This window comes from Enoplosus armatus, chromosome 7 (genome assembly GCF_043641665.1).
Source record: "Enoplosus armatus isolate fEnoArm2 chromosome 7, fEnoArm2.hap1, whole genome shotgun sequence".
In the NCBI taxonomy this organism is placed as follows: domain Eukaryota; kingdom Metazoa; phylum Chordata; class Actinopteri; order Centrarchiformes; family Enoplosidae; genus Enoplosus; species Enoplosus armatus.
This window is the reverse complement of record NC_092186.1, coordinates 4,514,994-4,533,462: the sequence shown is the minus strand read 5'-3', so window position 1 is coordinate 4,533,462 and position 18,469 is coordinate 4,514,994. Positions and strand designations below refer to the sequence as shown.

Below are 18,469 nucleotides of genomic sequence, written 5' to 3'. Positions count from 1 at the left end.
GTGCCATGCAGGATAGGACCCCCTAGAAGCTATCAGTCTCCATGGTGATGGTCGTGTTTGTTTACGCTTGGATACCCAAAGACTTTCTGCCTGACTTACTGACATTGTTCATTTGGTTCTCTGGTTCAACCAAGACGCTTTGCTGTGACAGCCATGCTACTGATGCCACCCGTTTTGGCAACTTGCTGTGTAACTGTCAGGTCAGCCTTATTGGAAGGCTTTGTTTTCCTCACTGTAGAGCCCTCAGCTCTGCTTGTTTATTCCATTCACGATGCTATAACTCAGCACTGTAATTCTTATGTCATCCAGTGTATACGTGTTATTTACATAAATAGCATATAAACACTCACAGTTCTCATTTTCATACCAGTCAGCACCAGAAACCAAGAACCAAGTCATTTTGCATGCAGCACGGGAAATCATTTTCTGTTGTGATGCCAATGTGTAAGAGACGGATAAACGTATTTGGGGAAGAGGAACCGTGATCTCGGGAGCAATATTGGTCTCATAAATGTCTGTGTTGTTGCATGATTTTTATCCTCAAGTGTTGTTTTGTGTGTTTTTTTGTGCTGGGGATGGCATGTCACTCAGCTAGCTTTGGTGTTTCAGAGTAGCTCTATACTGAGCAATTACTGAGTTTGAATCAGAGCGCTTTAGGGCAGGAGTTAAAGACAAACAACACACCCAATTTGTTTATGCCCTATAGGAACCTTTCGCCCCCAACTTTGTCTTTAATTTCACACATGTAAAATGGTTTTCATGACCTCAGGAGCAAGACAAAATGACAGAACACCATTGCAGAGTCTTCACTTTCCTGCTACTGGTTTTAGGAGAAAGTTGCAGGGTGTCATATCTATTGAATTGCATTTAAAAAGAAAAACATGAAAATGAAAAACTTCAGATTTTTCAGGGTGTGTTTTGTATTTTTATTGATGCATTTGTGTGGAAAGCTGTGTTGCTCCCACAAGGCTGTTGTATGAAACAAGAGAAGAAAGAAGGCTTTGTTTTAAAATGAGTCAGCCCTCAGTATTGATTCAGTGCAGCAGTTTGCCTAGAAATTAGCTCGTATGCTACGCCTCCTCCAGAGTGCGCCTCCATTCTCAAAATACACCGCAGATATTTCAGTCACTTCTCTACGTAGTGTGTCTAAAGGAAGCCAAAAAATTCCACACCTCTTTCAAAGGGCTTGTCCCAGGCTAACCCTGATGCTCCAAAGCTTTTTAGTCCAAGAAAGCAGAGAGAGTTAGAGGTATGAAGAGACTGAAAGTGAGATGGTTAAATACAGATGAGGCCTGGCTGATGGAGCATGAGGTTAGGCTTCCCACTGCTCTATACTTGTTTGTCCACATCTCTGGCAGAGATACAGAATTATGAATCTTGGAGCTTAGTAAGAGTCATGCAATATCACATCTTTGGCATTCTGCTTCTCCAGTTTCTTCTTACTGATAGTTATGGACGAGCACATGCACAGATGTACTACACATATCATTATAACTTTTACGATGACATTTCGTGGAGAAATCAATTAATTACAATGGAATTGTAGCAATCAGTGGATTTGCTCATAAATCTGTAAAAATGTTTTCATTCAAGTTAACACTTTGGTTTCACAGCCTTGTCAGTGCTGACCTTTGCAGGAACGGAGAGCCAGAGAGTCCAAAACCAAAAGCAGGGTTTGCAGGCAGTTATGAGGCAGGATTTGATGGCACGAATACGTTTCTTGAATAAACTGTGTGAACTTCTGAGAGCTTTTTCCCTCCTCTTCAATAATGAAGTGATGCACAGTCCCGAGAACATAGTGCCAGCTGAGAGTAAACTGCACGGCACAGAGAAAATAAAAAGAAGCTGGGAGAGCTACTGTAAACGCTTTAGCGGTTAGCTTGCCAGCTACAGTAGCTTACTGACTAACCATGCGAATAGTCACATCACCTTCTAGCACCACATATTTCATGAGGATGTGCGGATACATTTCATGGTGCCACTTCCTGGTGTGACCGATCCCTTAGACTAATATTATCAGTTTAGATCTATTTCATGCTCGTACGTGAAATATATCATACATAAGGCATAACTCACTCACTTTTTGTTTTTGTATTTTCTTTGTTTTTGGTGAACTTTTTCCTGTCACAGTATCTTCTAAACATCATGCGGATGAGTTGTTCCAAGGAGTAGTATTTTTCTAAGCTGTAAAAATAAGTAAATAAATAAAATGTGTCACTTTGATGGGCAGTAGGGAGTTTGACTGAGTTGTTATCAGTATTTTTTGAGGCACTTAAAGCTTTACGGTGAATTGTAATGATGAATAGAGCTCGGAAAATAAGGCCCAAGATGAAAATAACTAACTTACTCTTCATCAGTAGGAGTTTATAAAGGCACTGACAATTCAGTCGCTTTATTTGTGCATGCCTCCCACCCAACCTCTACACACCTGTAAGATTCTTCATAACAGTTCACAGAGCTTGTACACAACTCACATTTGCTGCACAAAGGGTAATCTTATGAGCAGCTCTTAAAGTAGGCCATATTTGTTTTCCTCTGTATAAAAGTAGTGTGGTGCGCTGGCAGGTCATTGGGTGCTTTCACAGGTAATGGAATTTATTTTATTCTAACCCAAGACTCCAGCCTCACATACACCTACCCATGGTTGCCTAATACCCCCAGCTGTCAATAAATTGGCTCATCCTGTTTGTCTGTCGCGCTGCCTCCGCTTCCTCAGTCTGTTACCGGAAATAGAAGCTTGCCTGGTTCTTAGGTAAGGGTATGTGGATTAACAGCTTACTACGATAAAACCACTCTAAACAACTGAAAACAAGGCTGTAATCCGGGATGTCATCAAAGTGTAAAGCCTGTAGAAACTCCGTACGGAATAAAACCCATCAGCATCTACTGGGTGTGATGAGATGTCTTCATCTATCAATCAAACGTCACCCGAAACATATGAAATCTAACATATTAAAATTAGTGTCATAAGGTTTGATGACATTGTTCTTCCTCAACTGGTGCTGTGGTGATCTACGTCATTATGTTCTTTAGGTTCTTATTGTAGTTTTGTAGTTCATTTGGGTCTTTTTTCATCTCTTATCAATGTTCAGTGTTTGACCATAACACACCCCATCCCATGATGTTAACTGGCGTACCCATACCATACTGTACCATAATTGTTTCACTATGTAGTGCATGTCTACTTGCACTTGTTGTGCTGTAGTCAGTGTGATGTCCAGTCCCAATATGAGAATTGCAAAGCAAGCAGCAACCATGACTCGTTCCTGATATGTGCAACACGTTTGACCTTCTAAAGAGATTCTTGAAGTGATTGGGATTCAGATTTAGGCGAAGTCTCCTAATCTAACCACAGCTGATTCATTGGCCCTCGCTGACCTGCTGGATTCGGATGGACACGAGCCGCCCAGAGCAGGTTTAACCGCCCGTCAAGCGAGGCTAGCTGGCAAGGCCTACATGCTACCATCTGTCACCGACAGGCAGCTAGCCTCCCTGACCTCGCATAGGCCATGTGAGGCAGAGCTAGGCCTGCCAATGCAATCTGTCACTTCAAGAGACCAGTAACCCCAGAGAGGGGGAGGGGAGAGCCACATGCAGATTGGAGTTCATTTCTGTTGTCATTGCACCTTATACAACTGCACAGTGAGTAGAGTTAAAAAAGCCCTTATGGGATTTACTGCGCTGTCATTTAGTATTTAGTATAAATCTGTAATTAACGTGTTTTGTATACTTTCTTATGTTTCTGCTGCACCAACAATAGTACACAATGAGCAATATGAACCATATGTACTTGTGGCCATGTATTTTTCAGTTGGTATTTTTTTCCCCTTATTTCTAGGGTCAGTGTCTCAGTCATTTTCAACAATGATAGGCAAGTATTGTTTTGAAGTAGCAGCTAACGCTAGCATTGTTGTCAGTCACCTAGATGGACCGTCTGTGATGTTAGAGTACTCCAGCAATTTAGCATCGCATGTAACACTGTTGGACTCAGGTGGACAGTTCCACGCGTTCTTCTTCCTTGTCAAAACCTGGCGCCTACATTACCCACAATGAAAGTCGACTGTCAACAGTTCAGTGGGAGATTCTGGTGTGTTACGCTTGTGGTGGCTAATAGGAGCTGCTATCCTCAAGCAGAGATGAAGAGCGGGCTGCAGAGGTCTGGTGAGCTCACTTCTTTCAAACTCCACCTCCCCAGATTTTTTTTATTTTAAAACTTGCAGTCTTCAGCCCCAACCAGACTCTAGTGACGTGACTTTGGGCAATTTATTAGATTTCCTGCAGCTCCCTCTGGCTTTTTTCACACATGCGGTAGTTTACGGGTAAGACCCGTAAACAGACGCTAACGTCAACATCCATAACCACGCTGCCTTCTTAAATTAGCAAGGGGTTATTTTCATTGTACAATTCCATGTTTTGCACGTGTGCAGTTCTTTTGTCTGGATTAAATCCATAGCCATGGGTTGCTGCAGGCTGACAGTAAAGCATCTCTTTTGTTCTCAGTGTATTTTGCCTGGTTGTTGCAACAGTATGAGCGAGTGATTTATTTTTGATGTTTGACTCGAACTGGGGGCAGGAGAATTGGATGCATTTTGGAGTGAGAGACTATGAAAAATATCAGCCCTAAATCATCCCATCCCCCGCTGCCTCACTTTCTTAAAATAGACCCAAACCGTCAGGTCTCAGACGGAGCCCTTTTTAAATAGGAATGAGCCCCTTTTCCACCTGCAGAGTAGAATCCGAGCAGCAGCCATCACAGCTCGGGTCTCCTTTACGTATTGATGCAGCAAAGTGTTCAAAGAACATGAAACCTACATGGTGGATATTATTATCACAGACTGGGAGGGACAAACGAAGAGTTTCGGGGCATGCACCTGCCATCAACAGAGGCCCTTTCACACACGCAGCGTGCACCATTAACACAACAGCGTGTTCAGACTGTTCCAGCAAAGGCAACAGTTTCATTTGTTAACAGAAGGAATGCCCTACTGTTATTTTAAAATTAAAGTGGTCATTCACATACTACCACAAATACAGAGAAGTAGTTCACTGAGTAAATAAAAAAAGAGTGCTGTGGTGTACAAAGCTGGAAAGGCTTCCTTTTTTCATATAGGGTGTTACTGTAAAAATGTGACCTAGCTGGTAGTCATGGCAATTCAAAAGTTATAACTCAAAATGTACGTCTTATAGGAATAGTATAAGAAAATGATGAGAAACTTAACAAGCTAATACTTGTCTCATACTTTCGGAATAGAGCTAGACTGTTAAGTGGGCCGGGTATTTAGCTTACTGCAAACATATCGTATCTGTGTATATGTTTGCCAATAAGCAGGGCTCCTAAGTATCGACATCAGTACTGGCCTCAAACATCCAGTATTGGTCGGGCTATAGTTGGGAAAAATTGGAATACCACCCAAGATTTTGTGTTGTGTCAGTGTTTGTGTTTCCATGATTACATCCAGCACAGCCCGACCAATGCGGGATGTTTGAGGCTCGACTGACTGAGACTTAGAGACATCTCATCATGATTTATTGGCCAATACATTTGTTTTTATAACGACAAACATTTTCACAAGGATCATTTAAATTTGAGTATTAAAGAATATTGACCACGTGTGCTGAGAGGGACATTTTACAGCTGGTGGGTAAAACGATGTAATGGTGAGACTATTTCTAAATGACTCCAAACAAATGGTTAGCATTTCTGCACTGCAATTTCATAATTCCTATCGGCCAACACATAGCAAGTCGGGCCAGGGTAGAATCTGTAATCCTCTAAAGATATGGGCTCTTGCAGGTGCTCTCATAGAGCCATGGCTCCTAACTTTTTAAATTGAATTTTAAAGCCCAGGCATTGATCTCTTTTTCAAAAAGTAAATGGCAGACACACAGACACACACACACACACACACACACACGTCTTTATACAGATAAATTACGTGCAGGGATTTGTGTCATTGTTTTAGGTTGTTTTAGAGGCCTACAGTTGTGATTGTAATGCACGTACAGGCGGTAAGAACAAGCGCCCCTCATCCACTGCCCAATGAAAAAACATTTTGTGGCGCCCAGTTGGGCTTTAATGTCTGCAGGTACATCACATTATCACAAAACAATTGCCAAGAACAATACTTGATTGATATATAGTTAAAAGTGTGTGTGACAGCACGTATCGATATGGTGTTTTATTTCTTATCACACCTCTTTGAGTGAGCTTAAGACTTTGATTGGATGTTTCATTAGCCTGTGCCTGATTTAATGCATTATGTATGGCAGTTGATAACCGAAGATAAATATAATTTACTTGGTGATATTGATTTTCATATTGTGAGGGACAGAACCTCCCTCGCTCTCATCAATATGGATTCCTTCTTGTTTTCTCAGTAACACGTCACAGTTAGGAAACAGGTTATATGCTGCATGTGTTTAATCGTCATGTCCTGATTTTCTTTCGGTGTTGATTGATTGTCTTCCTCTCCCTCCCTTCCTCTCTCGATGAGCTGTGACTTGATTCAAGATTTACTGTACGGGCTAGTTTGCCACTGGCAGCAGTCACAAAGGGAGAGAGGGAGTGTGAGAGAGAGAGAGAGGGGGGAGGGGAGGGAGGGAAGAAATGCAGAGACAGAGATTCCCTTCTCCTCTCCCATCCCCCTCTGTTCTCCCACACTGTCAACACAGATGCTCCTGGCTGCAGATGGCGGCTCCACAGCGCCACTGCAGCGGGATGGCGGCGGAGGGGAGCTCCAGCTTCTCTGTTTACAAACCCGCGGTCCTCCCCGGGCAGCGCTGCTGTCAGATGGGATTTGAGCAGAGGGTCATAGTGATCTGTGACTCAACAGTCTGCAGGTTTTCATTTCAACCAGACACAACAGCAGGTGATTTAACTTTACTCTCCACTCTGCCTGCTATCTTTTAAGTGTATTGATCCAATTAGCTGCTGTTGTGTTTAGTTCAAATGCATTCCTGCATGCTCTAACAGCCTAATTGTACTATGTACACACTACCATAGACCATGAAATACAATTTATTGTTACACAAAATTATCTTGACAAATTGTTAGATTAATATCTTGAGTTAGAGTCAGCCTCTAAAATGTGTTTTTCTTAAAACAAGAGCATTTTCGTCTTTTTTGCGACTTTATCAAATGATTTTGTGCCGTTTCCTGTGTTTTGAGTGTGACAGCAAGGCAGCAGTCAATACAATAGAAACAGGTTGAAATAATCTCACTACATTTGCTAGTTTTAAGAGGACAAGATATTTAAACCCAGCATGTGTGGTGTGGGTCACCTGCCAAAACGCAAGCGACCTATACTCAATAGAGTGCCTGAACACATAGGTGAATGACTCTTACTGTCTTTTGTGTCAAACAGTAGCCAATTTAGCTGTAATAATGCCATTTGTATCAGTTTCAGAGGAGAGTTTCGGTCTTTTCTGTGTAACTGTTGCTTCAGGGCCATTTTCCCTTCTTCTGAGAACAAAAAGTCTGCAGGAAACATGATATTTCTGGAGTTACTTATCACGAATTTGGTCAAATAGGATGTTGAACATTAACTTTTAGCCAGGTGTGGTATTAAGGCAGTGGAGCCAGAGTATTAAGAGTTTTAAGTGGAGTTTAAACTGAACAGAAAAATCCAAAAAACATGTGTACAATGTAACACTTAGCTATTCAAATACTGATTCAACACCATGGTCATTTTTAAGGCTGTCATTTGTTGTGATTTTGTTTTGGACTGCATCATATTTAAATCTTTTTTTTCTTTCTTCGATAGATGAAGAAAAATATAAAACATACAATAATGCGAGTTACGCCAACACAATTTCAACAGCAATTAAGTTTCACTGCATTTGCATTGCAGCCTGCAGGTGTTTTATGTTTTCTGGTTTTTAATGAACTGGCGCTGAACAAACTCTTTCGGCAGTTTATTTTTTGCCCTGCTGCGGCGTCTTCCACAGCGGCTGTCATACATTTCTGCCGTAAACACACACTAACCACAAAGTACAGGGGTGTGGCACGTTTTAAAGTTAGCAGGCAGCTGAAGTGTTTGCAGTATGGAACCGTCGTAAATTGGAAGTGAAAGCAGCCTGACAGCTGCTTATGATTTAATAATAGGCCTAATTTGGAGTACAGTATGTCTGCAAGGCCAGCGTGTCATGGGGCGCCAGTAACGACTCATTTCAACATCACAAAATGTTGCCGGTTAGCATTGAGCTATTTTTGTAGCAGTGTTTGTAATTGGGATGAAGTTACTTGTGAGGCGGTGTTATGTGCTTGCTGTATATCTGGCCCTTGCTTGCTGACAGTGGTCTCTATGGAAAATACAAATCCTCTCTCGCTGGAGACGGAGGGTCCAGGCACAGATCAGTATCGCTGAGCCAACATGTCAGCATCACTCCTTCTTCTGCTGTCTTGGCCGCAGCGTTGTCGCCCGTCTCCTGGGTCATGATCGAGCTCGGCCACGGCAGTTTAGTCTCTGGTGAAGGTGATGCAGCTGGCTCTGAGTCTGCTGCCTCCTGTCTGTAGTGTGGAGTCTGTTGTTGCCATGTGTATTGTGTGATTGTATCCTGTTTGCTGTTGCAGTGAGCAGTTTCCCCCTCAGGTTGTCATTAAAGATTCATCTTATCTTCTCTTCTAGTTACCTGTGGAAAGTATATACGATGATAGCACCACTGTGTGAAATCTACACGGTCTGATCCCAACTATTTCCTGCTCCCCTGAGTTCGACGTGCTGCAGCGTCGAGGCCACAGGTCGTGCTAAATGTTATGCCCGTGCCAGACGACGAAAATCGAACATCCTGGGAAATGAAATGTAACCTAGTGCTCACGGTGCCAGGGAGAGTGTTTCATCCACTTAAATGCCATTAAATGCACAGAAAGTCTCCTCCTCCTGGGAGAGGGGGCTACAGACACCGAGCTCCAGGCATTACGTGGCTGATTATTCTCAGGGGAAATGGGCTTTGAGCCGGTCCTTATTTGGAATCGGCTCTCTGGCTCCCGGCTGGCTTTTAAAGTTGCGGTTTAGTTTGTGAAACCGCAGACAAAAGCAACGTTGAGTCATGACCCCCCTGACATGTGCTTGGATGCACAAGCTGAAAGAAGTCATACAGCAGGAGGTGTTACAATGATTCCTTCCCCCGTTGTATTTTTCAGTTGAGTAGTTTGTAGTGGATTGGTACCCGAATGAGTGCCTTAAATGATTTGTAAGTGGGCAGGTGGAGGAGAAGCAGCTTGGAGTGTGGGCTCACAGTGAAACACAATAGGTTAACTGCAGAGTAAAAGAGCAACTGAAGAAAATACTCTGAATTGCTGCACCGCCCTACATGTATACCAACATGGTGGGAACTGTTGGGTCTCTGTAATGATATTATAAAGACTACGGTCTAGACCTGCTCTAGATGTAAAGTGTCATGAGATGGCTTTTGTTGTGGTTTGGCGCTATATAAATACAAATGAATTGAATGTTGTTGGTGAGTTGTAAATCATAGTATTTGTGTTAAAGTTGTATTGACACACTTCACCGTCCATTTGGAACATTTGGTGTTGTGACATCACAGGGAAATGTTGTTCAGGCTAGGTGATCGATTAGTGGATCGAAAGAAAATGTATTGTATTTTGATAATCGATTTAATTCAGTCATTTTTCAAGCAAAAATGTCTGACGTTTGCTGCTTTTCTATGTTGTTTATGATAGTAAATGAAGAGTCTTTTGGATTGTCGGTTGGATAAAAAAAGCAATTTAAAGTTGTCACTTTGGGCTCTGTGAAGAGCACTTTTTTACCCCTTTTTTTCACATTTTAAAGACTAAACAGTTCATCGATTTAAAGCTGTGGTAGGCTGTTTTCTGGAAAAGGCAAAAAGTACGGCAGAATTTGAAAATGCAGCTCTCCCGTCTCAGTTCTACGCCCCGCCCACCAGACCAGCATGACACGCCGACGCGCTTCATACGCTCACGCAACACAAGTTTGATCTTGACGACTTGCTGCCACAGCTATTAAGTTTCCTTCAATTGCCATGCCAACTTACTTTTCCTGCTGTATTTTCCGCCATTGTATCAGACTATCTCGTTCTGAAGAGGTAGAGATAACCGCAAATAGGAATGCTCTCTCTCTGAAACGACCTGTGATTGGCCAAAATCTCCTGTCACGGGCTAGACTTTCTGAAGCCTGAAAACAGCCTGAGGAGGTGCAGGAGTCTTGTTTCCTCTCAGACCACTTGAATTACAATATACTGAAAACTAATTGTGTATTTTATTTTCCAATGATGAAAATAAATAATTAGTTGCAGCCCCAGTCTGCATACTCAACCAGGATCCCATTTCCACCTGTCAATAATATCTGATCTGGATGCTGGAGAATGACATCTGACTGCTGCACTTTCGCATTTACACATTGAATTAAAATACGTTCTGATCTTGATTCTGCCCGCATTGCGATTGGATCTCAAAATGCAAAAATTGTATCCAGAGCTGACAAGCTTGCTAACAAATATGGTGTGTCAAGGGAATCAATGCAATGATACTCTTTAGGGATCGCTATGATGTGCAAGGTGAGGGTCATGTGACAGACGGTGGCAGCTGAAGGCATCTGTAGGCTGCTTTTTGGTAGCCTTGTCAACAAGGCTAACGTTACGTGCAGTAATTCCAGTTTGACGGCTCTGAAAATGATCACGGTGACAACAACCGTGTCATTTGTTGTGACGCTCGTGAGGTAACAGTAGAAATAAAGCGTCCACATTACAAAGTAATCTGCCAGGAATGTGCGCTGGCATGTGTTTGATTGGCCAACACGGCGCCTCGCCTGATGACATTCCAGCAAAGGTTGAAGCAGGTTCATCCAGCCAGCTTTCTAACTGACGCGTCTGGTCTTTCTCTCTATTTATAAATAAATATTTAAAATTTACTAAATTCTCTAAAATGCTGTATGGAATCATGTTTAAATCGTATATTCAAACAATGATCCAGAACTGAACGTGTTTTACTAGGACATCCTACCTACGTCGTGAGCTTTAAACTAGACTAGACTTTAGCATATACTAGTTTTAGCGCTTGAAATTAAAAAAAGGTTTAAAAAAAAATTTAGGCTGAGGTTCAAATGGATCCAGTCATCTTCAAACTGTCCTCATTGTACTGCAGTCACATTTATTGCATGCATGCATCACTCTGCAGTGGTGTTAATGATGAGCGTTTCCCTTCACTGATGTGTCTCTCCCTCTGTTTTCTAGGCTCGGTGTGTGCGTGCTGACCTCATGGTGTAACAGGAGTAAAGATGAGCATTAGCAGTGATGAGGTCAACTTCCTGGTCTACAGATACCTACAGGAGTCAGGTATCCGCCCAAGTCCTTATATTCATCACGTCTGCATTTTTTTAAAATGTCATAACATATTAACTTATTTATATTACTTCAGTAGCGGTTTACTTTACCACCAGTCACATTTTTACATCCAGTATCTTTCTGTTTTTCATTATTTCAAAATGTAAAGCACGTGAGCTAGCACTGCCATCGTGTTGAATGCTCCACAGTTATGTTAAGAAACAAAATTTCACACATACTTTTACATTATTTTTTACATAAGCGTAACAGTCATTACCACTGCTTGTACTTGATGTAATTTAATACACACACACACACCTCCATGATGACAGGGAGAACTCACCCTCTCTGTTGGTATACCCAGCAGGCACCTGGACGCTGCATGTTAGCTTGTTAAGTCAACTTGGTGGCTGTGTGTACACAACACCATCAGTGCGGGGTCAGCTTGTTGTTGTATGAAAGACACGGTGTAGTGAGGAGAAATAGTCGGGGGGAGAATGACACCAAACTGTATGGAACAGGCGGATGAACAGCGCTGCCTGTCTGCAGTCAGAATGAGCCGTACGGTGAGATAGAGCGAGGGGCGGTCATCGATCATAGATGGTAAACAGACTGCAGATATGTAGCACCTCTACCTTTTAAGTTACACTGTCTGTAACTGACCTTCCTGTGCCTCATTTCGTATTTGTTACATAATATATTTCGTGAGGAACAGATGGCTCATCCTGTCGCGGCTGTGTTATTGTTCAATCTTTCATTCAAACACAAAAGTGGAACATTTGTGCGAGTAAAACAAACGGTGTGAAAAAAGAAATTCCCATGAGGTCACGTTCCATTTACTAAGTCAGATCATCGTGAAAGGCTGGACTGCTTCACTGATAGGAACACACACCGGTGCAGATGCACACCATTATATGGACATCACATAAGATGCATTACGAGTATTTGAGCCTTTTACTACACTGTAACTAGAAATAGTTTATAACAACAAAGACGTGTTTTCTGTTCAGTTATCCGTGGACTAAGCTGGGAGGCAGTCATCTCTTTTATAACCTCAAAAAGAAACATGTTGGCCAGTATTAGAAACTCCCAAGAATGCATGGAGAATAGTAGCAGTGGGGTGTAAGGAAAAAGATGAAAAACACCAAATGTATTTCTTTAATAAATCATGTTATGTTGAGAATATGAGAGAAATATTATTTCCTGTGATACACAGTGCTCAAAATATCTCCTCCCCTCTTTCTCCCTCTCTTGTCCTCTCCAGGGTTCTCCCATTCAGCGTTCACGTTTGGTATAGAGAGTCACATCAGCCAGTCCAACATCAATGGTGCTCTGGTTCCCCCTGCTGCCCTCATCAGCATCATCCAGAAGGGCCTGCAGTACGTCGAGGCCGAAGTCAGCATCAATGAGGTGGGACACGAAACAGGACGAGGGAAACTCTCCTCTCTGCTGTGCTCTCTCTCTCTCTAACTTCTTATTTCTCCCGCTCTGTAGGACGGCACGTTATTTGACGGGCGGCCCATTGAGTCTCTGTCCCTGATCGATGCGGTGATGCCGGACGTTGTTCAGACGCGGCAGCAGGCCTACCGGGACAAAATGGCCCAGCAGCAGGCGGCCGCTTCGGCACCGGCAACGGCCACCGGAGGCAGCATCGCCGGCAACGCCAAGAATGGAGAGAATACTGCCAACGGGGAGGAGAACGGAGCCCATGCCTTAGCTAGTGAGTGATACAATTATAAAAATAGAGAAATGATTGAACTACTTTTCACTATTTCAGCAGCATTTTCATTAGAAAAAAAAATTAAGTAAAAAAAAATTTGTGAAACATTTTTATTATAAGAAATATTGGTGTACATGCATATTTTGTGTATTGTAGAACACTATGAGGGTAAAGTAGTCTGTTCAAAAAGGTTGATGACGATGTATTTTCTGGACATGCCCGGCTTGTTAACTTCCTGCCCCACTGTCACACTCCATTCTCAGACAACCACGCAGACCTGATGGAGGTGGACGGAGATGTGGAGATCCCTCAGAACAAGGCCATGGTCTTGAGAGGCCACGAGTCAGAGGTCTTCATCTGTGCCTGGAACCCAGTCAGCGATCTGCTGGCATCGGGGTTAGTTCACCTTCCCTTTTCTACCATGATTTTTTATGGCTTTAATAGATAGCGGCGGTAGAGAGACGAGGTAAAGAGAGATGCAACAAAGGTCCCCAGCTGGACTCGAACGGAGGATGTTGTGGTTCATGGTTGGCCTCTTAACCCTAAGCCAAGATCATCGAACAGTTAAAATCTAATCAAATACAACTGAAGAACCTGCTTCTTATGGAGACATGGTCTATGTGGTATCCGTGTTGTCGTAGTTTAACAGCCAGAGGAATCCAGTATGACAGTCGTAAATGTGTCTCAGGTCTGGTGATTCGACGGCTCGTATCTGGAACCTGAGTGAAAACAGTACAAGCAGCTCCACACAGCTGGTCCTGAGGCACTGCATACGAGAGGGAGGACAGGACGTCCCCAGCAACAAAGACGTCACCTCGCTAGACTGGAATGTAAGCACACACACACGCTAACACGCACATACATGATGTAACATGTGAGTCACCCTGCATGGGTGCATTAATTCAAAATATGGGACCAGGTCAAAGTTATGGGAATGTTAGAAAGTGCTGCTTCATATGTTAGCAGGCTAATTTACAGTCAAAAATATGGTTGTGTTTTATGGTTTTATCATCATTTTTTAAGAAAAATACCTTGAATTTGGTTGCTAATTGTTATTGTTTGAAGCCATCTGAGCACATGCATAGAAAACAAAAAACAACAAAAAATACACACTAAACATGGCGTGGACTTAATGTGCTCACAGTCCTGTATGCACCAAAAAGGCAAATAACAACAAATCCTTCGTCACAGAGAAACTCCCAGAGCACCCCGAACACAACTGTGGATGATGTCTAACAGTGGAAGAGTTATCAGAGAGCGGAATTTTCCTTTACTTTCATCCAATGGATTGCAAACCTGAGCCAAGGGCAGAGGCAAAAAAAAGAAAAGAAAATTAAAATAATAATTCCTGGAAATTTGTCTGATGGGAAACACAGGCCTCTCTTATAATATCAACTGAATCAAAGCAAATATTCATTCAGCCTTGACCCTGTGAGGCAAATTCTGCAACTGCAAAAGACAATGTGGGTCTGTCTGACAGGCACACACACACACACACACACTCTTACACTTGTTTCTCTCTGACAGAGCGAGGGCACGCTGTTAGCAACAGGCTCCTATGACGGTTTCGCCAGAATATGGACGAAGGATGGTGAGATGACTTCAAATTCATTAAACATGAGCGTGTATTGTTTGCAGAGTTAATCCTTGAGCATTGCTGCCACCTAGAGGCTGCCTTGCATACTGCCATTGAATCATTTTGGCTTGCAGTGTATTTTGTTGGCCCACTTTGTGTTATTCAGACCCTTCACAGCTCGCTGTTGTTGTTATTCCATATTTGATGCTTACAGATTTCCTTCCCCCTCTGTGTGTTTTGCCCCACAGGGAATCTGGCCAGTACACTCGGCCAACACAAAGGTCCTATCTTTGCCCTTAAGTGGAATAAAAAAGGCAATTTTATCCTCAGCGCAGGAGTAGACAAGGTAAACCAGGGTCTGTTCTCTAAATTAGCTTGTTTTGCTCAACACGTTAAATCGCCTCTAGCGTGATTTCGATCAAACTGATGCACCATGTAGTCATTGTTGGGGCTAACTCTACATGTACATGTCTCCTGCCAGACAACAATCATATGGGATGCCCATACAGGAGAAGCCAAACAACAGTTTCCCTTCCATTCAGGTACAAAAGCCTCTCTAGATTGTATATGCTGTTTACCTGGCTGTAATGGCTCACAAGATGTTCTTGGATCTTGCTAACATCCATCTCTCTGCCTCCCCACAGCTCCAGCACTAGATGTGGACTGGCAGAGCAACAACACGTTTGCTTCCTGTAGTACAGACATGTGCATCCACGTCTGTAAACTGGGGCAGGACAGACCCATTAAAACATTCCAGGGACACACAGTAAGTGTGTGTTTATATAGTTACACATCTGTATCCTCATTACTGATGTGTAAACTGGTTTGGATGAACCCCCATAAATGCTCTCAAGATCAATTTTGCAATTTTGTTTGAAGTACTCCTTAATTTCAGACGGTATCCTTGAAAGAAGGCTGGACGGCACAAACATACTTTAATACACGTAACAAACAAGGTGCGCCAAACCCCTTCATCCCTCTCTTCTCTCTCTCTCTCCAGAATGAAGTAAATGCAATCAAGTGGGATCCCACAGGGAACCTGCTAGCCTCCTGCTCGGACGACATGACGTTGAAGGTGAGCTGCGAGCTAAACCTGGTGATACACTGGACGTCTTGTGTCATTAATATCACTGTCACGGCTACCCTCGGCCTCTAATATAAATGATGTGTTCATGATGATTCTGAAAAGTCCATCTCACTGACCCTTAAACTGAACTTTCTCTGAACTGAGGAAGATTTGAAACATGGAGTACATAGAGGTAGGGGTTTCACAGTGAGCTATAATGCTAACTAAAGAACAATAAATGTTATTTCACGTCACATGCTGCTCTGTAAAAAGCCTCTGTTGGGCAGCCATTTTGTTCACTTTATTGTTGCTTGAATCATTTCAAATATGACGTCTCTCAGATCACAATTGGTCAAAAACTGATGATGACAGACTGTGGTCAGATTGTATATTGACTTGAGTAACTGTGTCTGCTGTGTGCGCTGGAGGCTGCACGTTATTGAAGTTGTTGATTTTTTGCTTTGCTTTTTTGTTTTTCTCTCAGATTTGGAGTATGAAGCAGGACTCGTGTGTCCACGACCTGCAGGCCCACAGTAAAGAAATCTACACCATCAAATGGAGTCCCACTGGGCCCGGAACTAACAATCCCAGCGCTAACCTTATGCTAGCCAGGTGAGTGTCTGCGTGTGTGTGTTTTACAACACAGCATTAGTGATGGTATGCTAGTCAGATACCCAAAATGGAAATAAGTACACACACACAGTGCATAGTCATACTCAAAACCCTCTTGTTGTAAGAGACACGTCGAGGTGTCTTGATCCCACCGCCCCACCTCTATAAACCTGTCTGTCCCCGTCTCCTTCTCCCACAGTGCGTCGTTCGACTCCACAGTTCGTCTTTGGGACGTGGAGAGAGGCATCTGTATCCATACGCTGACTAAACACCAGGAGCCGGTCTACAGCGTGGCTTTCAGCCCAGACGGTCGGCATCTAGCTAGCGGCTCCTTTGACAAATGCGTGCACATCTGGAACACACAGGTAGGAAGACAATTTACAGTTCCCTTCAGCTTTTAGCATAATTTAGCTCATTGTTTTGGATTTGCCTGCAACTCTGATGCCCATCTTGTTTTCAGTAAAAGAAGTTCTGATACACCGACTGTACGCCAGCAAACAGCAGACAGACTAGATGAAGTTCGTGACTAGCTGACATAGTGAAGATTACAGATAAAGACACATGTAAAACAGAGTTAAAAGAAGATGTTGAATGTTGGACTTACAGACATATGACTGCTGCCCCCAAGTGGCCCAAGAGATCTGTCACTGCAGTTTAGTGAAAGCGTCTTCGCTTGTACACCATTGGGCTGAGTTAATGGTCAAATACAGCAATGTGGGGTTTTTTCTTTTCTGGAAACAGCCTAAAGCCTATTATCTCTCCCTTCACTCCCTGCCTCTATCTCTTGTGCTGCAGACGGGCGCTTTAGTCCACAGTTACAGAGGGACGGGGGGAATCTTTGAGGTTTGCTGGAATGCAGCAGGGGACAAAGTGGGAGCCAGCGCATCAGACGGATCTGTAAGTCTATCGAATATCTCCTGGTCTTTAGCTTTGACAGTGATCGTTTGGTTTATCGGTCCTACAGCGCGATCTCTTCTCTCTCCCGCCCCAGGTGTGTGTACTAGACCTTCGGAAATAGTGCCGCTGTTCGTTGGAAGACATGGACCGACCATGAATGTGTACATAGCCAAAATGACTGTCCCTGCCTGCCCTGCGTACTGCTCACGCTTACGATCATGGCCCCGCCCACCGACAGACAGGAAGCAGGAAACAGGAACAGGAAGCAAGCACCCGACACAGCAGGTCCAGACATGGGGATGAACAGATGGACAGACAGACAGACGGACGGATGGATAACCGGGCGGATGGAAGTGCCCCTCTCTATATGTGCAGACTCTTCCAGAGATGCAGAAGGGACGCAGTGAAAAAAAGAAAAAACTGATAGACAAAAAAAAAAAAAGTTACAGATCCGTATATGTACCAAAATTTGGAAGCTATTTTTTTTTTCCTTTTTTGATCTTTAAACTCATGCTCATCGTCATCAAAATGAAAAACAATGAAAAAAGTGTTGATCTTTGTTACTAGTTGGATCTCATTGTGCAGGCATATCAACTTATCCACCATAAAATAGGATGGCACTTAGTTTTTTTTAAATTTCAGATCTCTCGTTTCAATGTTTTTATATTTTTTATCTTCGGGGGGGGGAAGGGAAGGGGAGGGGAGGGGAGGGGGCCGGGGCTGGACAGGTCGGAGTTTTATTAATTGGAGAAGTACATGCAGACGAACACACTCAGACATGCACACCAAACCTCGTCATGATTTCAAACCAGTGTGGCAAACATAAAGGCTTTTTTTCCCCCTTTCTTCCACGTATTTCAGTCGTGGTTTCTGCAGCTGTGAGTGGGTCATACGGTTAACCTCAAAATGCAGTAATTCACGTGTTGTCTTCTCTAGAGGACAAACTCTGGGTTCCCCCTGTACACCCACCTGGTTAAAAACAGCTCATCTGTGCACTGTTTGATCTAGATGGTTTTTACCCACAGTCCTCCTCACTGGACTGAAAAAAAAGAGTTTCAATTGGCAAGAAGCTGACCTCCATTTGTTGTAGGTAATGCAACAGTACGTCAGGCCCCACCTCAGATACATGCTGTGCTCAGCCAGTAAGATTCCAGCAATTCTTTTAACCTTTACAAAACACATTCAAATGGACATTAATAACTCATCCTTTACATCTGAAATTTGATTCACCCTCAGGGGCCTCAAACCATCAAACCACGATGCCACCACTTCATGTGGTGGTGAAAAAGCCCATTTA

The 18,469-nt window shown here is 43.1% G+C and overlaps 1 protein-coding gene across 1 annotated transcript in view; it reads left to right on the top strand.

Annotated features, from left to right (window-relative positions):
- Nucleotides 1–17,779, top strand: part of tbl1xr1a (TBL1X/Y related 1a) — a 32,148-nt gene extending 14,369 nt beyond the window's left edge. Inside the window, exons 3-16 of the mRNA XM_070908499.1 lie at nt 11,212–11,313; nt 12,566–12,711; nt 12,796–13,021; nt 13,285–13,417; nt 13,710–13,851; nt 14,549–14,612; nt 14,846–14,943; nt 15,079–15,139; nt 15,242–15,363; nt 15,598–15,672; nt 16,148–16,275; nt 16,475–16,640; nt 17,071–17,172; nt 17,267–17,779. Coding sequence (XP_070764600.1) covers nt 11,256–11,313; nt 12,566–12,711; nt 12,796–13,021; nt 13,285–13,417; nt 13,710–13,851; nt 14,549–14,612; nt 14,846–14,943; nt 15,079–15,139; nt 15,242–15,363; nt 15,598–15,672; nt 16,148–16,275; nt 16,475–16,640; nt 17,071–17,172; nt 17,267–17,293 — 1,548 coding nt within the window. The 5' untranslated portion in view covers nt 11,212–11,255 and the 3' untranslated portion in view covers nt 17,294–17,779. The remainder of the gene's footprint in view (nt 1–11,211; nt 11,314–12,565; nt 12,712–12,795; nt 13,022–13,284; nt 13,418–13,709; nt 13,852–14,548; nt 14,613–14,845; nt 14,944–15,078; nt 15,140–15,241; nt 15,364–15,597; nt 15,673–16,147; nt 16,276–16,474; nt 16,641–17,070; nt 17,173–17,266) is intronic.
- The last annotated feature ends 690 nt before the right edge of the window (nt 17,780–18,469 follow it).